General features: G+C 42.6%; 1 protein-coding gene across 4 annotated transcripts; it reads left to right on the plus strand.

Annotated features, from left to right (window-relative positions):
- Positions 1-24: 24 nt before the first annotated feature.
- On the plus strand, positions 25-17,073 carry tdrd7b (tudor domain containing 7 b). 4 transcript variants are annotated; one of them, XM_086284791.1, is made up of 21 exons: positions 25-264; positions 1,750-1,956; positions 2,138-2,282; positions 6,558-6,765; positions 8,956-9,000; positions 9,093-9,166; positions 9,522-9,730; positions 9,885-10,247; positions 10,326-10,633; positions 10,710-10,902; positions 10,992-11,103; positions 11,504-11,706; positions 11,791-11,925; positions 13,129-13,212; positions 13,415-13,549; positions 13,707-13,817; positions 14,107-14,255; positions 14,373-14,614; positions 14,754-14,937; positions 15,025-15,185; positions 15,331-17,073. In XM_086284791.1, the coding sequence occupies exons 1-21, from the start codon at positions 118-120 to the stop codon at positions 15,549-15,551; spliced, it is 3,636 nt and encodes a 1,211-aa protein (XP_086140917.1). In that variant the 5' UTR covers positions 25-117; the 3' UTR covers positions 15,552-17,073. The 4 variants fall into 4 exon arrangements, with proteins under 4 accessions (XP_086140917.1, XP_086140918.1, XP_086140919.1 ...); XM_086284793.1 differs by lacking the exon at positions 25-264 and adding an exon at positions 640-925; XM_086284792.1 differs by lacking the exon at positions 8,956-9,000.
- Positions 17,074-17,118: the final 45 nt, after the last annotated feature.

Consider the following 17,118-nt stretch of genomic DNA (forward strand, 5'->3'; position numbering starts at 1 on the left):
GTGTTACAGTAACACGAAGGCCCTTCATGCGTTATTACGCACGCACACACACAACCGTTTTGGTGTGGATGTATCGGGTCCCTGGATGCGTATTGACGTGTAATTATCCAGAGGCCTATGCGCAGCCGACCAATCAGGTGGCGGAGGAGAGGCTGTGCCTGCCGGCCGGCACACACCGGGAACGAAGCCAACCGCCGTGGCGGTGACAGCGCCACAGCGACTGGACCAGGTCCCGACTTCACCACCTCGTCCGTGCAGAGCAAGGTAGACTGTTCTGGTAGCTTTTAGAATAACTTTCGTGGGGCTTAAAAAGTTTAACTCCTGATAAAGCTTGGCCGGTGCTGTTTGTTTTGTTTTTTTGGGGTGGCTACTCCCGGATTTGATGGTTGAAAAGTGTTCAATCGGGCTTGCAAACCTTCTTTCCGGCAGCGACTTTCAAAATTAAAGCTATTGTTAGTCATTTGCCTTGGGAAAGGTAACCGGTGTATCGCGGTTGTCTTATTATGAAGGCGAGATTTATGTAGTTCCGGTAATTTCACGTCGCTTTTTAACTAACTCGACGTAGCCGCTGTCCCGGCTTTGGCAGGAGGATTTAACTCGATTTTGCGCGCAGTATGGTCGCGTAAGCGGGCTATTTACCGGGTCCGGTATGCTCTGTTGGTGTGATTGTATTTTTTCAGAGCCACTTAAGCACAGTTTTTGCTCATGAAACTCATAAAGGCAGAAAAAGTTAAAGCAAATAGTTTTGTCCCGATGGAGGGTGTGGAGTTAAAGTGTGACACGTGACGTCATTCATCCCTCTCCCGTCTGCTGTCTGCGCTGCTCAGAGTGGCCATATCAACAAGTGGCCTAAAGCCATCTCATTCTGAAATAGTCTGATACTTTAACTTCATCCTGCTCCAGTTCCACCACCTTCTTCATCACGGTACTACCTGAACGGATAAATATATTTAGAAATACTTTAATTTGAAAAACTGATTTTTCGGGGACCAATTTCGAAAGAAGATCAGATATCGTGTGTTTCCCAAAGTGCAAAGTTGACGCTTTCCGAGTGTGCCCGATCTCGCGTATTCCTAAATTTTAGTCATTGTAATTTTTTAAGGGGCAAGTTGAGGATTTCCACTTGTTTACACTCCAGTGTGTCCGGTGAGACCCCTAATTCTGCTTTCAGGGTGTGTCTCCATGTCGGTCAGAAGCGAGAGTTGATACCAAATGCTTGTTGAAATCTAAAGTTTTCGTTTTACTTTTGCCTGAAGTTCGACAGGGAGCAGCTCTGTATGTTTCAATTCCGCTGCAGGGCGCTTTAGTTTGGAAACCGAAAGCATTTTTGTGCAGAGATGGAATGTAACAGCCTTTTTCAAAATAAAAACACAAACAAGAGGAGCTCTTTGCTGTATTTACTGTATTTTTCAAAAGCAGGTTTTTATATACATTTGCTTGCTTTGGTCATGGATGGTTTTTATGCCTAAAAGAAAAAGCAAATACTCTACTGATACTATGACTTCAGAATTCAGTTGCAGTTTTAGTCTGCAACAGAGATTTAGATTGATCTGAATACACTGTTTGTTTCTTGAAATCTGATCAACACTTCATGAAAACTTGCCTAACCAGTCCTTCATTGACCTACAGCGTAAACCCAGCCTGTGTGGACATTAGTATGGGTTTGCGTCATTATCAGAATAAAAGATTTCAGAAGTGAAGTGTTTAAAAAGTTGCGTTTTGGGTTTGTTTTTGTGGTTTTTTCTTCAGATGGCTGATGCGGAGGTGGCAAAAAAAATGCTGCGGGGCATCCTGCAGTCCAACAAAGGTGGAGTGTCATTGTCACACCTGCAGTTAGAGTATAAGGAGCTGACTGGGGAGCACATACCACATAAGCAGATGGGACACAGCAACCTGGATGCTCTTCTAGCCAGCATGCCATCTTTAGTCCGCATGGAGCGCAGCCGCTCGGGAGAGGTGTGTGCCGATGTGCTTCACATAAGCGGCGATGGATGATATATATTTTTCTGCTTTCTTTCTTTAAACACGTCATCGGTAGATTGTTACATTGTGTGATGTGCATTACGCCTGCAGGGTTTAACCATGTTTACATTACACTAGAGCACGACTGCATGCTTGTTGCATTCTCTATTTCCAGGTGGTTTGTTTTGCCTCAGGGGCCAAGGAGACAGGTCATCTAGCCAAGGTGGTGGCTCGTCAGCGCACATCCAAGAAGACGGGTCGACCTCACCTTGTCAACACCCAGATGAGGGTCAAACCAGCTGCCCCGCTTGTCCTCAATGGTAAAAAAAATGTAAAAAAATAAAAAATTTGGGACCCGTACAGGGATGTCCACGTCAGCATATTCATAATGAATGTGTGTTGATCAGTTAATTAGCTCATTTGTTAGTAAAAGGAGAGGATTAGGTGCTGCTTATACTCTGCCTAGAGGTGGGCCTCCAGGTGCATTGTGGGATGAAGTCAGAGAACGAGTAACATCAGACGTGGTAACAGGAAAGCTAATCAGAAACTTCTTTTTGGAACAATGAGTGGACATTCTTCCCGATGAGCAGGTCTGAGCTCCAGCTTCCACAAATACTTTGACTGCTCTGCTGCTGATAAAGAAGGTCCAAACAATCCTTAAATCCAAAGGTTACTGTTTTTCTTCCTTCAACCGTATGACTCTTTGATAAAGAAACAGAAGCATAGATTTGTTAATAGATTATTAGCTTTCAAGTACATCTTTGTTTATGCATGACCATTTTAGACAAACTGGCAAATATTTTCATTCAAAGTTCTGCTATGTTTTTCTATTTTGCTGGTGTTATGTTTAAGTTCCGATGCATTTGACCTCCCTGGGCCAACATAGAAAACAGTAACTGGAGACCGCAGCACGACCCAAATTATTCGGACCATGTGCAGTCAACTCACGATCTCTTTACCCTCTGAAATGCGCACTTCACAGGAAGCGGCGAGGCATCCTCTTGCAGTCAGTTGCCATCTTCATACGTATCTACATCAGAAGAGTCAGGGGTATGCTCACAGTCAGCAGGCTGCAGGAGAATAAATATGTGAATGATATACAGCTGAACTGATATGTTAGAAATTGCTTTGGACTTTTTGTGGGTCCTGAGGATTGAGACTCAGATGGAGCGCAGGCTTTATTCAGAGATAAATGTATGCATTTAGAAATAAAATCTAAATCTGCAGTGCTCAACAGATTTGATAAACCACCTGTGATAAAAACAAGAGAACACAAAAATTTTAAAAAACTTGTTTTAAAGTAAAAGTTACTGAATTTCTGTTTGTATACCCATATTTGAACTGGCAGACTGGACTTTTCTGAGAAGTCAGACGTTAATCAATCATAGCATTCAACCACTAAAACTAATTCTTCAGTTAAGGCGTGCAGGTAAATACCTGCGATAACTTTAGAAAAAAAATATATTTCACTGTTTTTTTTAGCTTTTTTGTTAATTAGCATATTTGAACATACATGGATAACTACAATAATTATTTTTTAGCATTAACAATATTTTGATTGAAGAGCTTCTGTATACTTGCAGATGAACCATTAACGAAAGTATTTTGGTAATTATCAGTAAGGCTGATTTAGGGCAATGTAGATACCGTTACTGTGACACATGCGTAAATGTGCCTGACGCTCTGGGTTTTTCGGCAGTGTGTGAAACTAAACCAGAGCTATGCACCAGGGCTGCTGTCACACAACCTGGCTTTACAACTGATGGGCTGATAGAGAAGAGCAGCCACACTGCTGCCTGAAAAGGTCAACTCAAACCTGACCATCATTCATAGTTAGAACTTGCGGTTCATAATGTTGTAAAACACATCACAGACTGAAAACATTTTACATATTTATTAACTCTCAAAGTCTGCTGTTGTCAGTAATTCAAAAAGTTTATAGTTCATATTACATTTCAAAGTTAATTGGCACAGCTCGCCAAATGGCACTAAGAGGAATTTAACTGTTTATATTGCTGCGTTCGATTGAAAGTGTCTGAAGAAGAGAGCATGAGACTGGAATTGTTGCACATGTTAATTTAACTATAACTCTAACATACTTATATTCAGACATTAATGGAACACACTTAACAAGTCTGAGACTTGTAATCGTGCTCACTGACGGGAAGTAAAAGGAAGAAAGAAACATGAATGTTGTTCTCTGTGTGCGCACTGCTGAGAAAGGACAGGGGGACGTGTTTTTATTCTGCTCACTGTAAAAAGTTAAACAAGATGTATCCTCATATGCACTGGCATTTTTCCCTCCCTCTGACTCTCCATCAGGTTCAGTTCAGAGTAAAACTCCAAGTATTTATTGTTTTGCAGTCATTGCAGGAGCATGAATATGTGGAGCTCGGCTAGAAAAAGCGATTGAAGACTGAGTGAATTACATCACAAAACTGAACATGTGTTAGCATAAACAACCTAGAGATTGGACGTTGTTGTATTGTTGTAGAATATCCACCCTAATGTTGCAGTTTTCCTCAAAATCAAAGAAAAAACACTTTTCAGAGATAAACTGAGAGCTCGATTTGGTAAGTGAGCCATTTAGTGGAGCCATCTGCTGTGTAAAAGCCCGATGACGATGACGGAGCAGTTTTGTAGTACCCAAACTTTCACATTTTCACACAACAAAAAGGAGCTTTTCCAGACTCCTCTAGCGCTACAGTGCAGCAGTGCTGCTGCAGCAGCATAGAAACAGAAGTGGTGTTCAGTGTCTATCTCAGTGCTGTGACAATGCAAAATGCAAATGCTTTATGTGCTGCAGCCTCACAGTTTGTAGATGAACAGCTGCCCTGTTTAACTGCCCTTCTGTGGAGACCTGCTCATCCTTTAGGTACTAAGGATATCTCACACACTCAGACAAGCAGCTCCACAGTATTCAGGGCTGCACGCGAGCATCAGGTGCACCGAGATCTCAGCCCGTATACATCCTTACTGCGTGTCCGCAAACATTTCTGAACTTTTATTTATCGTTTTGCATTCACACACACACACTTGCACTAAAACATTTACAGTGCACACACCTCTGCTAGACTGTGATGCTGCAGGATATTCTGAGAGCCAGAGGAGGAAGTGGGAGGTGGTAGTGCAGGGAGGAGAAAGAGAGAGAGGGAGACAAAGGAGTAGAGGAGAGAGAAAGAGTGGCAGTGAGACGGTTGGAGGAGAAGAAAGATGGAGGGATGGTGAAATGGTAAGGAGACAAGGAAGGAAGGAGTCAAAAAAGGAGAGAGAGAGGGAGGGAGAGGAGGATGTTGAAATCTGAGGCTAACACGGTCTGAAGCAGCTGAGAGTCAGCTGCAAGCGAGGAGACGCTGATTCACAAATCAAGCTCTCTCTTCCCCACGCACATGCACCCTCTCCTTCTCTCCTCCCCGCTTGGGTTATTATTATTCAGGCAGAGACAGACCAGGGACTGTGTGTCCATGCCGGTGAGGTGATGCAGCGTCCGCTCTTAGTGTTGGTGTGTATGTTTGTGGGTGTTTGTCCTTGACTGTATCTGCATGTGGATTTATGCTTATGCCTGCTGGGTTTCTCTAATGTGTGTGTGTGTGTGTGTGTGTGTGTGTGTGTGTGTGTGTGTGTGTGTGTATAGTTCAGTGATTCATTAACTGGCTGATTTATTAATTGACTGAGTGCCAGTGGCCAATAGGATGTCCACAGAATAGATTTAGATGCGGGAATTGCCTGCTGATGACTTTTGAAGTCAGTGGCTGATGAAGGAGCTCTTTTCTCTCAATAGAAATTGTGGCGATTCAGTGAGAACAGAGTGAATAAGAAAGCAGGAGAAAGTTCTGGATCTCGCAGAGAAGCAAAGAGATTGAGAAGAAAGAGTGGAGATAAAAGAAGAGTCAGTGTGAGGAAGAAATGAAAAGGACAGAGTGTGGGAGTGTAAATGACTAAGGGTTATGCACAGGAGGTATACTGGTGAGGTCATCGCGCAGAAATGTGATGTCAGGACAAATGTGAATGGTGTAACTCTGACTTTCCATCTTTCTGCTGGATAAACAGGGACTGTAATGGATTACAATTACTGGATTTATACTCACATCAGACTAATCCTGACGTTTTTTGTTACATGTACCTCCAGTCTTAAACTAAACATATACGGCATACAGTTGAACTTGTGTTTCACCTTAGCTGTGCCAGTTGAAAGGAATAAACTTTGTTTTCCGTAATCGCTTCAAGCTAAATGAGGCATCAGTTTAATAACTGGTGCACTACAGCCATGTGTCGGTTATCTTAACTGAACATAAAGACTGGAAGCAAGTGGAAACACCTGGACTTGCTCCTTTTAGATTTTAAAAGCACATCAGCTCTGCAGGCCTGAAGGCTTCTTTCAGGCCTGGGTGACATAAATGCCTGTTTTTTGTGACCACGTGGAGTTTTTACAGTAGAACGCAACAACTGCAAGGATTTCAGGCACACTGTCCATGTCCTAGAATCAGGTTTAGCTTAGTTAGGTTGTGTGTGTGTTTGTGTTCTTGCACTTGTATTCACTTCAAGTCCATAACTTTATTTTTTTTTTTTCGTGTTTGCTTTCTCTCTCTCCACAGCCAAACCTCAAAACTCTCTGAGGCAACCGAACCACCGTGGCCGAGGTGGGGGTAGAGGAGGAGGCCCTGGCCGTGGGGCTGGACATGGAGACTTCAGACAGGCAAGAGACTTAAGGGATGGCCCATCAGAGGGCAAGACTGGGGGGCATCCGAACAAGATGTCCAGTCAGAACACATCCAACAGGAAAGGAACCCAACCTCCAGACAAGTGAGTAAAGCAATTTGGATTTGGATGAGAGTGAGTAGATCCAGCGGGAAGGTTGAGAAGAGCGGTGTTTCACTTTTCAGATTGTCAGTTAAGTTTATTTATTTGATTAGATGATATAAAATGCCCTCAATAGCAAAATCCAGTCTTTGGAACTGGACAAAAGAGTGAAAAATTCTTTAGGGTTTCACTATGAAAAGATCTAGTTAGACTCACATCCTTCAACCCCACCTCCACATATTTGTGGAGGGGTTTTTGTACACTTACATGCATCAGTCATCAAGCAGACTTCCACAGTCCTTTGGAAACCCATGTAGAGTAATGAGCCACAGGCAGCTGTGCTCAGAAAATTCAGATCTCATGCCAGAAAAGTTGTTTTAAAATATTTCAGTCATGGAAGATATAAAAGAGCTCATTTTGTTGTCGTCTTTATTTGCTTTTATAAAGTTATAGGCAACGTAAAAATTCATTGCTACCCTCTCTTTCTGCCTTCTCTCCACCTGTGTGAGCTGAGCTGAATCAAAACGAGCATTCACGAGTCTGCTCGTGAATGGATGTCTGGTTGAACTCTGCTTGGTTTCTGGATGATAACCATCTCCCTGCTGCTGCTGCTTATTCAGCACTGGGCTGATGATACGCTCTCCACATTATTCTGGTTCTCTCTCTGTATTCTGTCTCACTTCATTCTTTCTACCTTTGTTCTTCCTTCTTTTTTATCAATGTATCTAACATTGTTCCATTTGTACTCGTGCTGCTGCTGTCATTTGCTACATCATATTTCATCAACAATGAATCAAATATCACTTCTGCTCAATGACTGTTTCTCCCACTTCCATCCACCCACTATTTAGTTCACCGTCCTGTGAAAACAACTGACATCAGTTCTATATCTGTATCACTGAAGGTGCTGCTGGCCCTCTGTAGCACAATGGGGCAACAGGGTGGGACGCCTGGTGTATTGGCAGGGGACACGAGCCCAGTGCAGGGGGAGCATGAGCCCGTTTTAATCCCTGTTCTATTCTGTGGTAGATTAACTCTTCTAAACCGGCACAGAGTGAATCAGCACATCTCTCTGTATCCCTCTAGATGTTCCACTGTGCAAGCCAGAGTCATCATCATTTATTTGTGTGTGTGCGTAGTGTGTGCAGTAGCACTATGGGCTGCCTGGATGTGCAAGCTGTAAATTCAGTAAAAAGACAGGCGCAGTACAACACTGAATTACATTTAAACATCATTTATATGTCATTTGATGAAAAACCAGTGAAGTAAGGAAAACGTTACTTAAGTTGAAGACGGTTCATTAGATTACAATAAAAGGTACAATAAAAGCTCATAACTTTAGAAAACGACTATATTTGTCTCAAATTAAAAACTACTCTTCTTCATTCTTGCCAACGTGCTGAGGCAGGCAAACACTTGGACACCTTTATGTCTGCACACTGCACGACTGAACCTGTTGTACTGCTTTCAGTCATTTTATTGCCCAGCCAATAAAAAAACACTGGTGGAGACCTCCACGTTAATGTTGCTACATAAAAATAACATCTGTAGTTATTCAGGACGCTTCAATAAAAAGCCTGAATTTACTTTTAATTGTTTATTCCTTCAGTGTGTTTTCACCACCTCCACAGGCCTCAAAAAATAAAGAAAGAGGTCAGTGTAGTGCACATTTCCTGTTATTGTGTTTTGTAATATACAGATTTTATGTGTAGGTAAGACATTCTAATGTCCTTACAGCCATTTGGGGCTCTGAAGCGAATGGTGCTGTTGCTCTGTTTATTGACTGCATGATTACATTAACATGTACCTGAGTGAGGCAAGAGTTCTGACTGATTGGAGAAATGTTTAAACAGAGCTGTGTGATTTGAGTTGACCCTCAGACATGATAAAGATGAGGGGTAGACGAAATTGATGGAAGATCAGTGAAGATTTCAGCAGAGTAAAGAGATGGATATTCTACTCAGTGCACAGATAGAGGTACTCAGCAGATCACTGCATTGGGAAACTAGTGCAATGCAGTTCCTGCTGTGCAGTATCTCAGGATTAACAGGTCATCATTCTGAGAACTTTAGCAAGCTATCTGTTTGGACTTTGAAATGTTACCTGAGTTTTTTTGAAGCTCTGATTGTGCTTTGCCTCAAATAAGATAAAAGACCTTCCAGCTCCAAATCAAATGTAATGTTTTTTTTAAAGGATGGCCCAAGAGTCAGACGTTCTAAACAAAGAAGGAAGAAGCAGGTAGACGGCCTGTCATCAGTATTTTCTTTTTCTTTGCCTTTTAGAACTTGCAAAAAGCTAATTATCCTTCTTGTTTGTTCTCTTGTGTTCAGGAGGATGACCCTACCATCACGGTTTCAGAAAGAGGTGCACGCTCACCTTTCCAGAAACTCCCAGCAGACCGCTCGTAAGTAGGACAGGCTTCTTTTCAGCACACTAAAAATACATGTTGTGTATCCTGTCCTCCAAATCGGCAGAAGATAATTCGTTTCTGATTATTAGTAATTTTTGTTTTATATCGTTCTTTCCTTTATTTTGGATTTCCTTTGAGTCAGCACACAAAAATAGAAGTTATGGGGCTTTTTTCACTCTCCTATTTTGTTTTCTCTTTTGCTTCTGTTTCACTTTTAGAGGTGAAGTCACGTCATTCAATCTAATAGTTTAGGTCCAAGGAAATGATTACTTTAGAAGCAGTAGTGGGCTTTATACATGTGTTTGATCTTTTTTTCCTTCTTGTCTGTTTTTCTCTATTTATCTTCCAGCACCCTCAAACTTAAATGAGAGCTTTGGTTCTGGGAAAGCAAAGCCCTACAACCCCCAACTGGTCCAAGGTCACATCAGAGAGATCTTGGCGAAGTACAGTAATGGCTTCTGGGTGTCCAAACTGCCTCAGATGTACAGAGAGCTTTACAAACAAGACCTGCCCACAGAGGCCATTAAAGACCTGGAGACCTGGACGCACATTTGCATAGTATGTGTCGCTTATGATGCTGTAATTATTATTCGTGCTTTGGTAGCTTAATAAGGGTTTCTGTTTCCAAGCAAAGAGAAAGATAATTCTAAAACATCACTGTAGTGCAATGCAAAATGCTTTTGTAATAGGGCTGCTCCGTTTGTCCTTCCAGGTAGAGAAAACCTGCAGCAGCAACCCATCAGAGCGGCTTCTCTACCCTGCCAAGGAACAGACAAACACTTCCTCCTCCTCTTCGCCCATCCTCACCCACCCAAACTCTGCTACAACCACAAACGTGCCCGCAGACAAACCTTTCCAATCCTCTGTCCAACAGAGAGCCCCCAGCACTCGTCCGACTCGCTCTGGCTCTCGGTCTTCTCAGTCTACACCTTCATCCTCCTCTTCACCCAGCCCTCCCTCGTCCCCTGCAACCCTCAGCCCTGACCTGAAGCAGAAGCTGGAGGAACTGTTAGTGAAGTACTCCAGTGGCCTGTGGGCCCATGCGCTACCCAAGCTCTTCCAGGACACCTACAAAGTCAGTAATACTTCAGTATACTTTCATGTACATGCCGGGTGAACCTGATAATATTATTATATCTTATGTGTCTTTAAGACCAAACTGCCAGGACATGTTCTGGTCAGCCTCGATCTCCTCTCTGACATCTGCACCATCGACTACCCGATGCCTGACAACCCCAAGAGGGCCATCCTGTACAGGCGAAGCAGTACTGGAGGTGGAGGAGGAGAGGACGAGAACTGCAACAGGAGGAACTCTTCAGCCAGTGAGGAGGAGCTGAGGGTGAGGAAGGAGCTGGGGAGGAGGCTCAGTAACCAGGCAGTGCCTCCACTACAGATCCCCAAAGAGGAGTACCCCTCTGTGCTGGTGGTGGAGGCGACCAACACGAACGGGGTTTTACTCAGGTAAGACAGAAGTTGTGCGATTGCGTCGTAACAAGGCAGAGAGCATAAATCCCTGACTGTCTCTCCTCCGCTGCAGGTACATCGGTGAGGGTTACTCCCAGGCTCAGGAGTCCATGGAAGATGAAATGAGAGAGTTTTATGGTTTGGACCAAAGCAGCCCAACACCTGTATCATCCCTATCCTCGGGCCAGCTTGTTGCAGTCAGGGCGGAGGAAGAGGAGGAGATTCTGAGGGCACAAGTCTGTGAGGTCATGACTGACAAGGTCAAGGTGAGGGGTCAAACACAGGAAATGACCTGAAGGATTAATTTGAGGACGTATAAGTTCTCCCTCTGATCTTTTCTTTTTTGGCTCTATAGGTGTATTATGTGGATCATGGCTTCTCAGAGGTGATCAGCAAAAACAAAGTGTTTGAACTGCATGAGAAGTTCTTTAAACTGTCTTTCCAGGCAGCCAAGTGTAAACTGGCAGGTGGGTGTACTCGTCATTTAATCATAAAAACACAAGTAATTTGGAAGAAAACTGAACATTACTTAAAGAAATTTGTTGCCACTCCTGTCAAACTTTCTTTTTCCTTTCCTAGTTGGTTCATATGCACAAAAGACTGAGATTTTATTCCCGGGATTTTAAGCAAAGTTGCCTCCACGCACAGCGAAAAGCTGTGGAGATTAGTCCAATACGTCATTTTGCACATAACTGTTCAAGTTGTGTAAGTAGATGTCGGTAATGCAGCCAATAAACAGTCGACCAGTCAGAAATGTTCAGTGCTGCAGGGCCCAGTCACAGATCTGATCGTTCTATGGAAAAGAGCTTCTCCAAAGGTTTCTAGTACCTGAGAATATATATGTTTTGTGTCTTTATGTGTGCCTAGGCCTTGAGACATTTTGTCAGGACCCGGCGGTGCTGAAGAAGTTTGAGACGATGGCGAGTGGAAAGATTCTCTTGGCCGAGATCCTGGAGAGAGGGCAGACCCCTCTGGTTGTCCTGTACGACACGTCGCAGGATGATGACATAAACATCAACGCTGCCTGCATGAAAGCTCTGCACGACAAGTCGCTAGCGAGTCCGTTACAGGTACCGAAATGATTGTGCGTGAATACATGTGGGTATGCATGTGGTTTTGTAACACAGCAAAATTGTTTTTATGGATGTCCTCAGGTGAACAGCGCTTATATGAATGTGGCCATCAGTAGCGTTTGTTCTGATGGGACTATCTACTGTCAGCCTCCCTCCAGAGGTCTTACCAAAATGAATGAGACGCTGGAGAAAATAGAGACGTACTTCCACTCACAGGTAAATGCCTGCTTCGTGTGCTGTCTCAGAGCTTTTTTGGAACTGTGATACTTTTATCAGTGTGCAGATTGATTATAATCTTGTAGCCTTGATATGTTCTATCTTCTTATCGTAGTGTAAGAGAAAAGCTAAAACAGCTAACATGACTGATATCTTGTCATTTTTAATTGATATGCAAATATTACAGCTGAGCATATGCAGAAGAACAGACAGCGTGTTGTAGAAAATGCAAAAATATTATTTCATTTAAATTACATTTATTTCAAGTATATTATATAATAGTATCTATTACACACTGTAGCTGTTTATGTTACTATTTTCAGTATAGTGTGTCTCCTTGTGCACTGTTAAATGGCTACACTTGAACGTTACTCTGCAAACAACAGTTGTCAAAACAACTCAACTGAACATTGTGTAGTCGCAGTCGCTTTTGTCCAGCAGTAGGCCCAGGTGAAACAGAATTAGTCGGTTTTCTGCAGACACCTCCAAGATTTCATGGCTATGTTTGAGTAGATTACCTTCAGAAAACTTCATGCTAATTTCAGGCTCTGAGGACTTGAATGAGACTTGTTCCAAATGAGGTTTTCATTTTCTAGCTCACACTTCTCTTTCTGTGGCTTTACATGTCATCATTTCTTAGAGCTTATATAAAAATGCATGTATTGCCATTAAATAACTGGATCACATTGGGTCATACATACATGCGTCTTGTGTACAAACTGGAAAATAATCCAACCTTTTATCTCTTCTTCTAATTCTCTTTGAATTAGTAGATCGGAGCTCATCAACGTCATCTTAAAAAGACTTTTGTGAATGTAACAATGCCATGTGTTTTCTCTCAGGCAGTGTTGTGGGCAGATTACGATTAGGTTGCTAATCTGGAGTTAAGACATGGCCAAGCCACTTAGTCTGTTTGCAGCACAGGGCAGCGGATGCTTTTGTAGTTCAGCGGCCTTTAAAGCGTGTAGCGTCATTTTTACGTCAGCGTTTGGGTAAACAGAGCAGAGCTGCCAGCGTGTTGTGTTAAGACGGAAGATTTATTGGATCAGATGAGTTTAGGTCAGAAATACACAGAATGAAACATTAAACATAAGGAAACATTTTAGATCAAAGTCACATTGTAACACTGTAGTCAAATGTAACAATTATGGGGTTTTTTTTGTTTTTTTATTAAAGATTTTAATTCCATTAATTTTCTTCCAGGTAACATCAGAGTTCCTGGTCTCCCGACCTTTTTGTGGGAAAAGATGTTTGGCTCGCTACAAAGGAAAATGGTTCCGTGTCGAGGTAACTGTTTCCTGCAATAAACAATGTGAATTATTAAACAAGGAACAAAATGACTGTTGCTCAATAGAGGACCATTTATTTCCTTTTGTTAACCTTTGATAAGCAGTCACAACCTGTTAATCCCTGTGTTGCAATCAGTACCAAGTATAGTTATCTGTTTATCTATAACTTTTAATAACGTGACGCTTTCTTGTCTCTTTAGATCACCAACCTTCATGGCAGCAGAGTGTTGGACATCCTGTTCATTGATGTGGGCGTGCAGGCTTCTGTCGAGGTGTTTGAGCTGAGGGAGATTCCTCCCCCATTCCTCCGTGACCTTATGGCTATCCCACCACAGGTCAGGGTCTATGTCTTTAATGTGCAGACAGTGAACACCCGACCAGAGAAATAAGTAATAAGATCATATATGTCATTTATACAGTTAGGATTTAGACGGTATCTGTAGAAATGTGGGCATATTGTTAGATAAGCTGATGCATGCAACCTGTGTTCAGGCTGTGAAGTGCTGTCTAGCAGACCTGGCTGTCAGTGTTGGATCCTGGACTCCAGATGCTGTGCAGTGGCTTCGAGACAAAGTGTTGAACACCACTGACTGTAGTATGAAGGTAAATGGCTTTGTCCCCTTTATAAATGTATTTTTTGGCCTTTTGAGCTGAAGAGGTGGAGACGATGATAAGAAATAGACTTACAAACATTCACACTATCCTTTTTTTTACATATAGCAATATATTTAGATTGATTTAGAAACTCAAAACAACTGTGAAAAGTATTCTAATATATTCTGTTCTAAAATATTCTACTATGAAGAAACTAAACGCAGCTGTAAATGTGTTAAATGAGTTTTCTGTGCTTTTTCCTCTATGTTTTTCTTCGTGTCCCTCCACACTCACCAAGGTTGCCAAAGTGGATGAAAAGAAGCGCTGCATTCACGTCCACTTATTCACAGACAAGAACTTCCATGACCCGGACCGCAGCCTCAACCGTCAGATGGCCCAGTCCGAGCTGTTAAAGCAGCAACCAGACGTCTTCCTGACCAGCCACAGGTTCTCGATGATGGTTTTTCACCTGTTAACTCTGTGCCCTCCAGCTAATGTCTATTTTTTCTCCTTTCTCAGTTGTAATTCATTTAAACTGAATTTCTAGTTTTATGACTTTCTCAGCTCTGCCAGGATTTCCACACCTACTTCATCCACCAAGACCTCCAGTGCCAGTAACTCCACCAATGGCAGCCCAACATCAGCTAATGTCCCAGTCAAGCCTCACCTCAGGAGGGCTCTGTCAGGGCCCAAAGGCAGTGGAGGCGGTGGAAACACCACCACCACCCCCAGCAGCCCGACAGAAACACCATCATCCCCCACATCCTCTCTCCAGCTGCCACCACCATTAGAGCTGCCCACTATAGGTACCAAGGAAGAGTATATTGTCTAAAGAAAACACTGTTGTTATTTGTCTTGTTTAAACACCCACCACACAGTATATACTGCATTTGAATGCTCTAATCCTCAATGTTCTTATTTCACATTGGACTCTTGTTTTTTCAGGAAACAACATGGATGTATACGTATCTTTGGCGTGCCACCCCGGCCACTTTGTGCTACAGCCATGGGGAGACATGTACAGACTGGTAGTGCTGATGGGAGAGATGATTCTCTACTACAACAAAACAGAGGAGAAACCACTAAACGTAGAGAAGAATCAGATTTATGCTGCTAAAGTGGAAAACAGGTGAGTTTACAACTACAAATCTCACAACGCATGCTGTTAAGAACTTGAATTGTAAGTGCGTGTGCTTTCTCTCCATCGATTCTTTAGCTGGCATCGTGTGCTGGTGAAGGGAGTTCTGAACAGCGGCTTGGTGTCTGTTTATGAGTTGGACTATGGTAAGCACGAGCTGGTCAGCTGCACACAGCTCAGGCCTCTGATCAAAGAGTTCAGACAGCTGCCGTTTCAGGGAATCACTGCTCAGCTGGCTGGTGAGTACACGTCACATGACACTCAGTCAACTGGGCTGTACAATTACATCAATCTGCAAGACCTCCGTTTAATTTATTACTTATTATTTATACCTATTTATTTATGCCTGGTTCTCATTTGGACTTGGCTCCTGGTTCTCCGCAGGAGTGAAGCAAAGGCAGTGGTCCGAGGAGGCCTCCATTGTTTTCCGGCACCACGTGGAGAAGAAGCCTATGGTGGCCCAGCTGGAGGCAGTACAGGAAGCCACTACCCCTTGGGAGAGGAAGCTGACTGTCTTCCTAGTTGACACTTCCCAGGAAGAAAAGGACACCTGGGTGCATGACATCATGGCTGAGTTTGCAGATGAGCTGACCAACGAGCTGTAAACAATAGAGGACCACTGAGAAGTCTTACTAGTCAGATCCTGTTGATCAAAGAAGGCGCAGTGTGTCGTGGATAGAAAAAATAGAAGAAGCTTATCTGTCTTTATCTATATACCTACCATCTAGTTGGATTAAAGAAAGGAAGAAAGGGGTTTCCTAAAGAGATGAACAGAGTTTGAGAAGTAAGAAGGGACACTGAGATGTTTGGCAGCATGTAGAGGAACGAAGACGACGTGAAGAAATGAAGGCACCGTAGCTGCTGTAGTGTTAAAGGCTGCACACAGAAGGATGCTGTGATGTGATGTGATTTGAGTTACTGCAGTGTGACCAATGGACAGCATGCCCATTCATGATGACTAAGTACATAATTGATACAAACAGATCTACAGTACAAAAATAAACTGTTAATTAAATCAGTATAACCTCGCAAAGCAGTCAGAATGGTACAGCATGCATTCAGAATATTCGGTATGGGCTTTAATCCAAAGCATCCTAAAGTACCATGACCGGTTTTAGTGTGTGTCATCCTGGGAAAGCCAGAACACCCTCAATCCTGCCAATGTGAGCACCACACAAACTGAACCGAGCAAGTTCTCTCGCGCAAGGAAGACGTACAGTACATGCACCTGTTTACTAAATCTGCTTTTGGGATGGTGCTTCTCATTGTCACGAAGTGTGCAAAAAGTGGAGCAAACATTCCAGTGAAAGTAGGAGAAATGGACGGGAGGTCGTACGAGGGAGAGCAGGAGCTTTTATTTTGAAATTACTTCATGTGCAAAATATAAGTGACTGGTATTCAGTGGAAAGTATCAAATTAATGATGAGCATTTTTTATTTGTCTGTGAAATGCAACACAGAATTTATTGTGGTTTGAAGACGAGTTTTACAGTGTGGATGTGTAAAACTTAGTTTTATTAAAAAATGAAGGATAAATAATGCATCAAAGCTACATTGTGACCAGCTCTAAACAAGAGAAATGTGTATTTTTAGAATCTCAAAAGTCTAACATACGAGAGAAAATGCATGACAAACTCCTGATTATAACTCCTGTGACGTCAGCGCCTCGTCCATCTCTGTGCTTTTTCGGGAATTGGATTTTTCTGGCTCGTGTTTCCGTTTCTCGCCTGGCATTGAGACGTAAATCTCAGCAGATTACTCGTGCTGCATGTTACAGATTCCCTGAGCTACGGTTTAGTTTGACGTTATAGTAAGAACAATAATTACGATATTAATACGCAGATTAAGTTTAATGTAGTGATATATTTATAGAGTTTTAAATGGAGGATAAATTGGGCTTATGATTGGGTTCGGTACCACCGCTAAATGCCGGCCTGATGTGGGATTTGATTCTGAAATGTGAAACTTTTCTTTCTGATGATTTGAATGTGCAATTCTAATTCTGACGCTAGCCGACCTGACATGATCTTATTTATATTTAACTTATATTCTCTGGATAATAATGATCACTATCATTCCTATTTTGTTTAACAATGACCTGGAAACAATAAAACAGATGTTTTTGGAATGAAGTCTGCTGTGACGTGATGCTCGTTGTGATGTGTCCTGACGT

The sequence above is a fragment of the Aulonocara sp. 'chitande type north' Nkhata Bay genome, linkage group LG3, assembly GCF_057382095.1.
Source record: "Aulonocara sp. 'chitande type north' Nkhata Bay isolate Kocher_YH1m ecotype deep benthic linkage group LG3, A_spYH_male_GT1.1, whole genome shotgun sequence".
Classification (NCBI taxonomy): domain Eukaryota; kingdom Metazoa; phylum Chordata; class Actinopteri; order Cichliformes; family Cichlidae; genus Aulonocara; species Aulonocara sp. 'chitande type north' Nkhata Bay.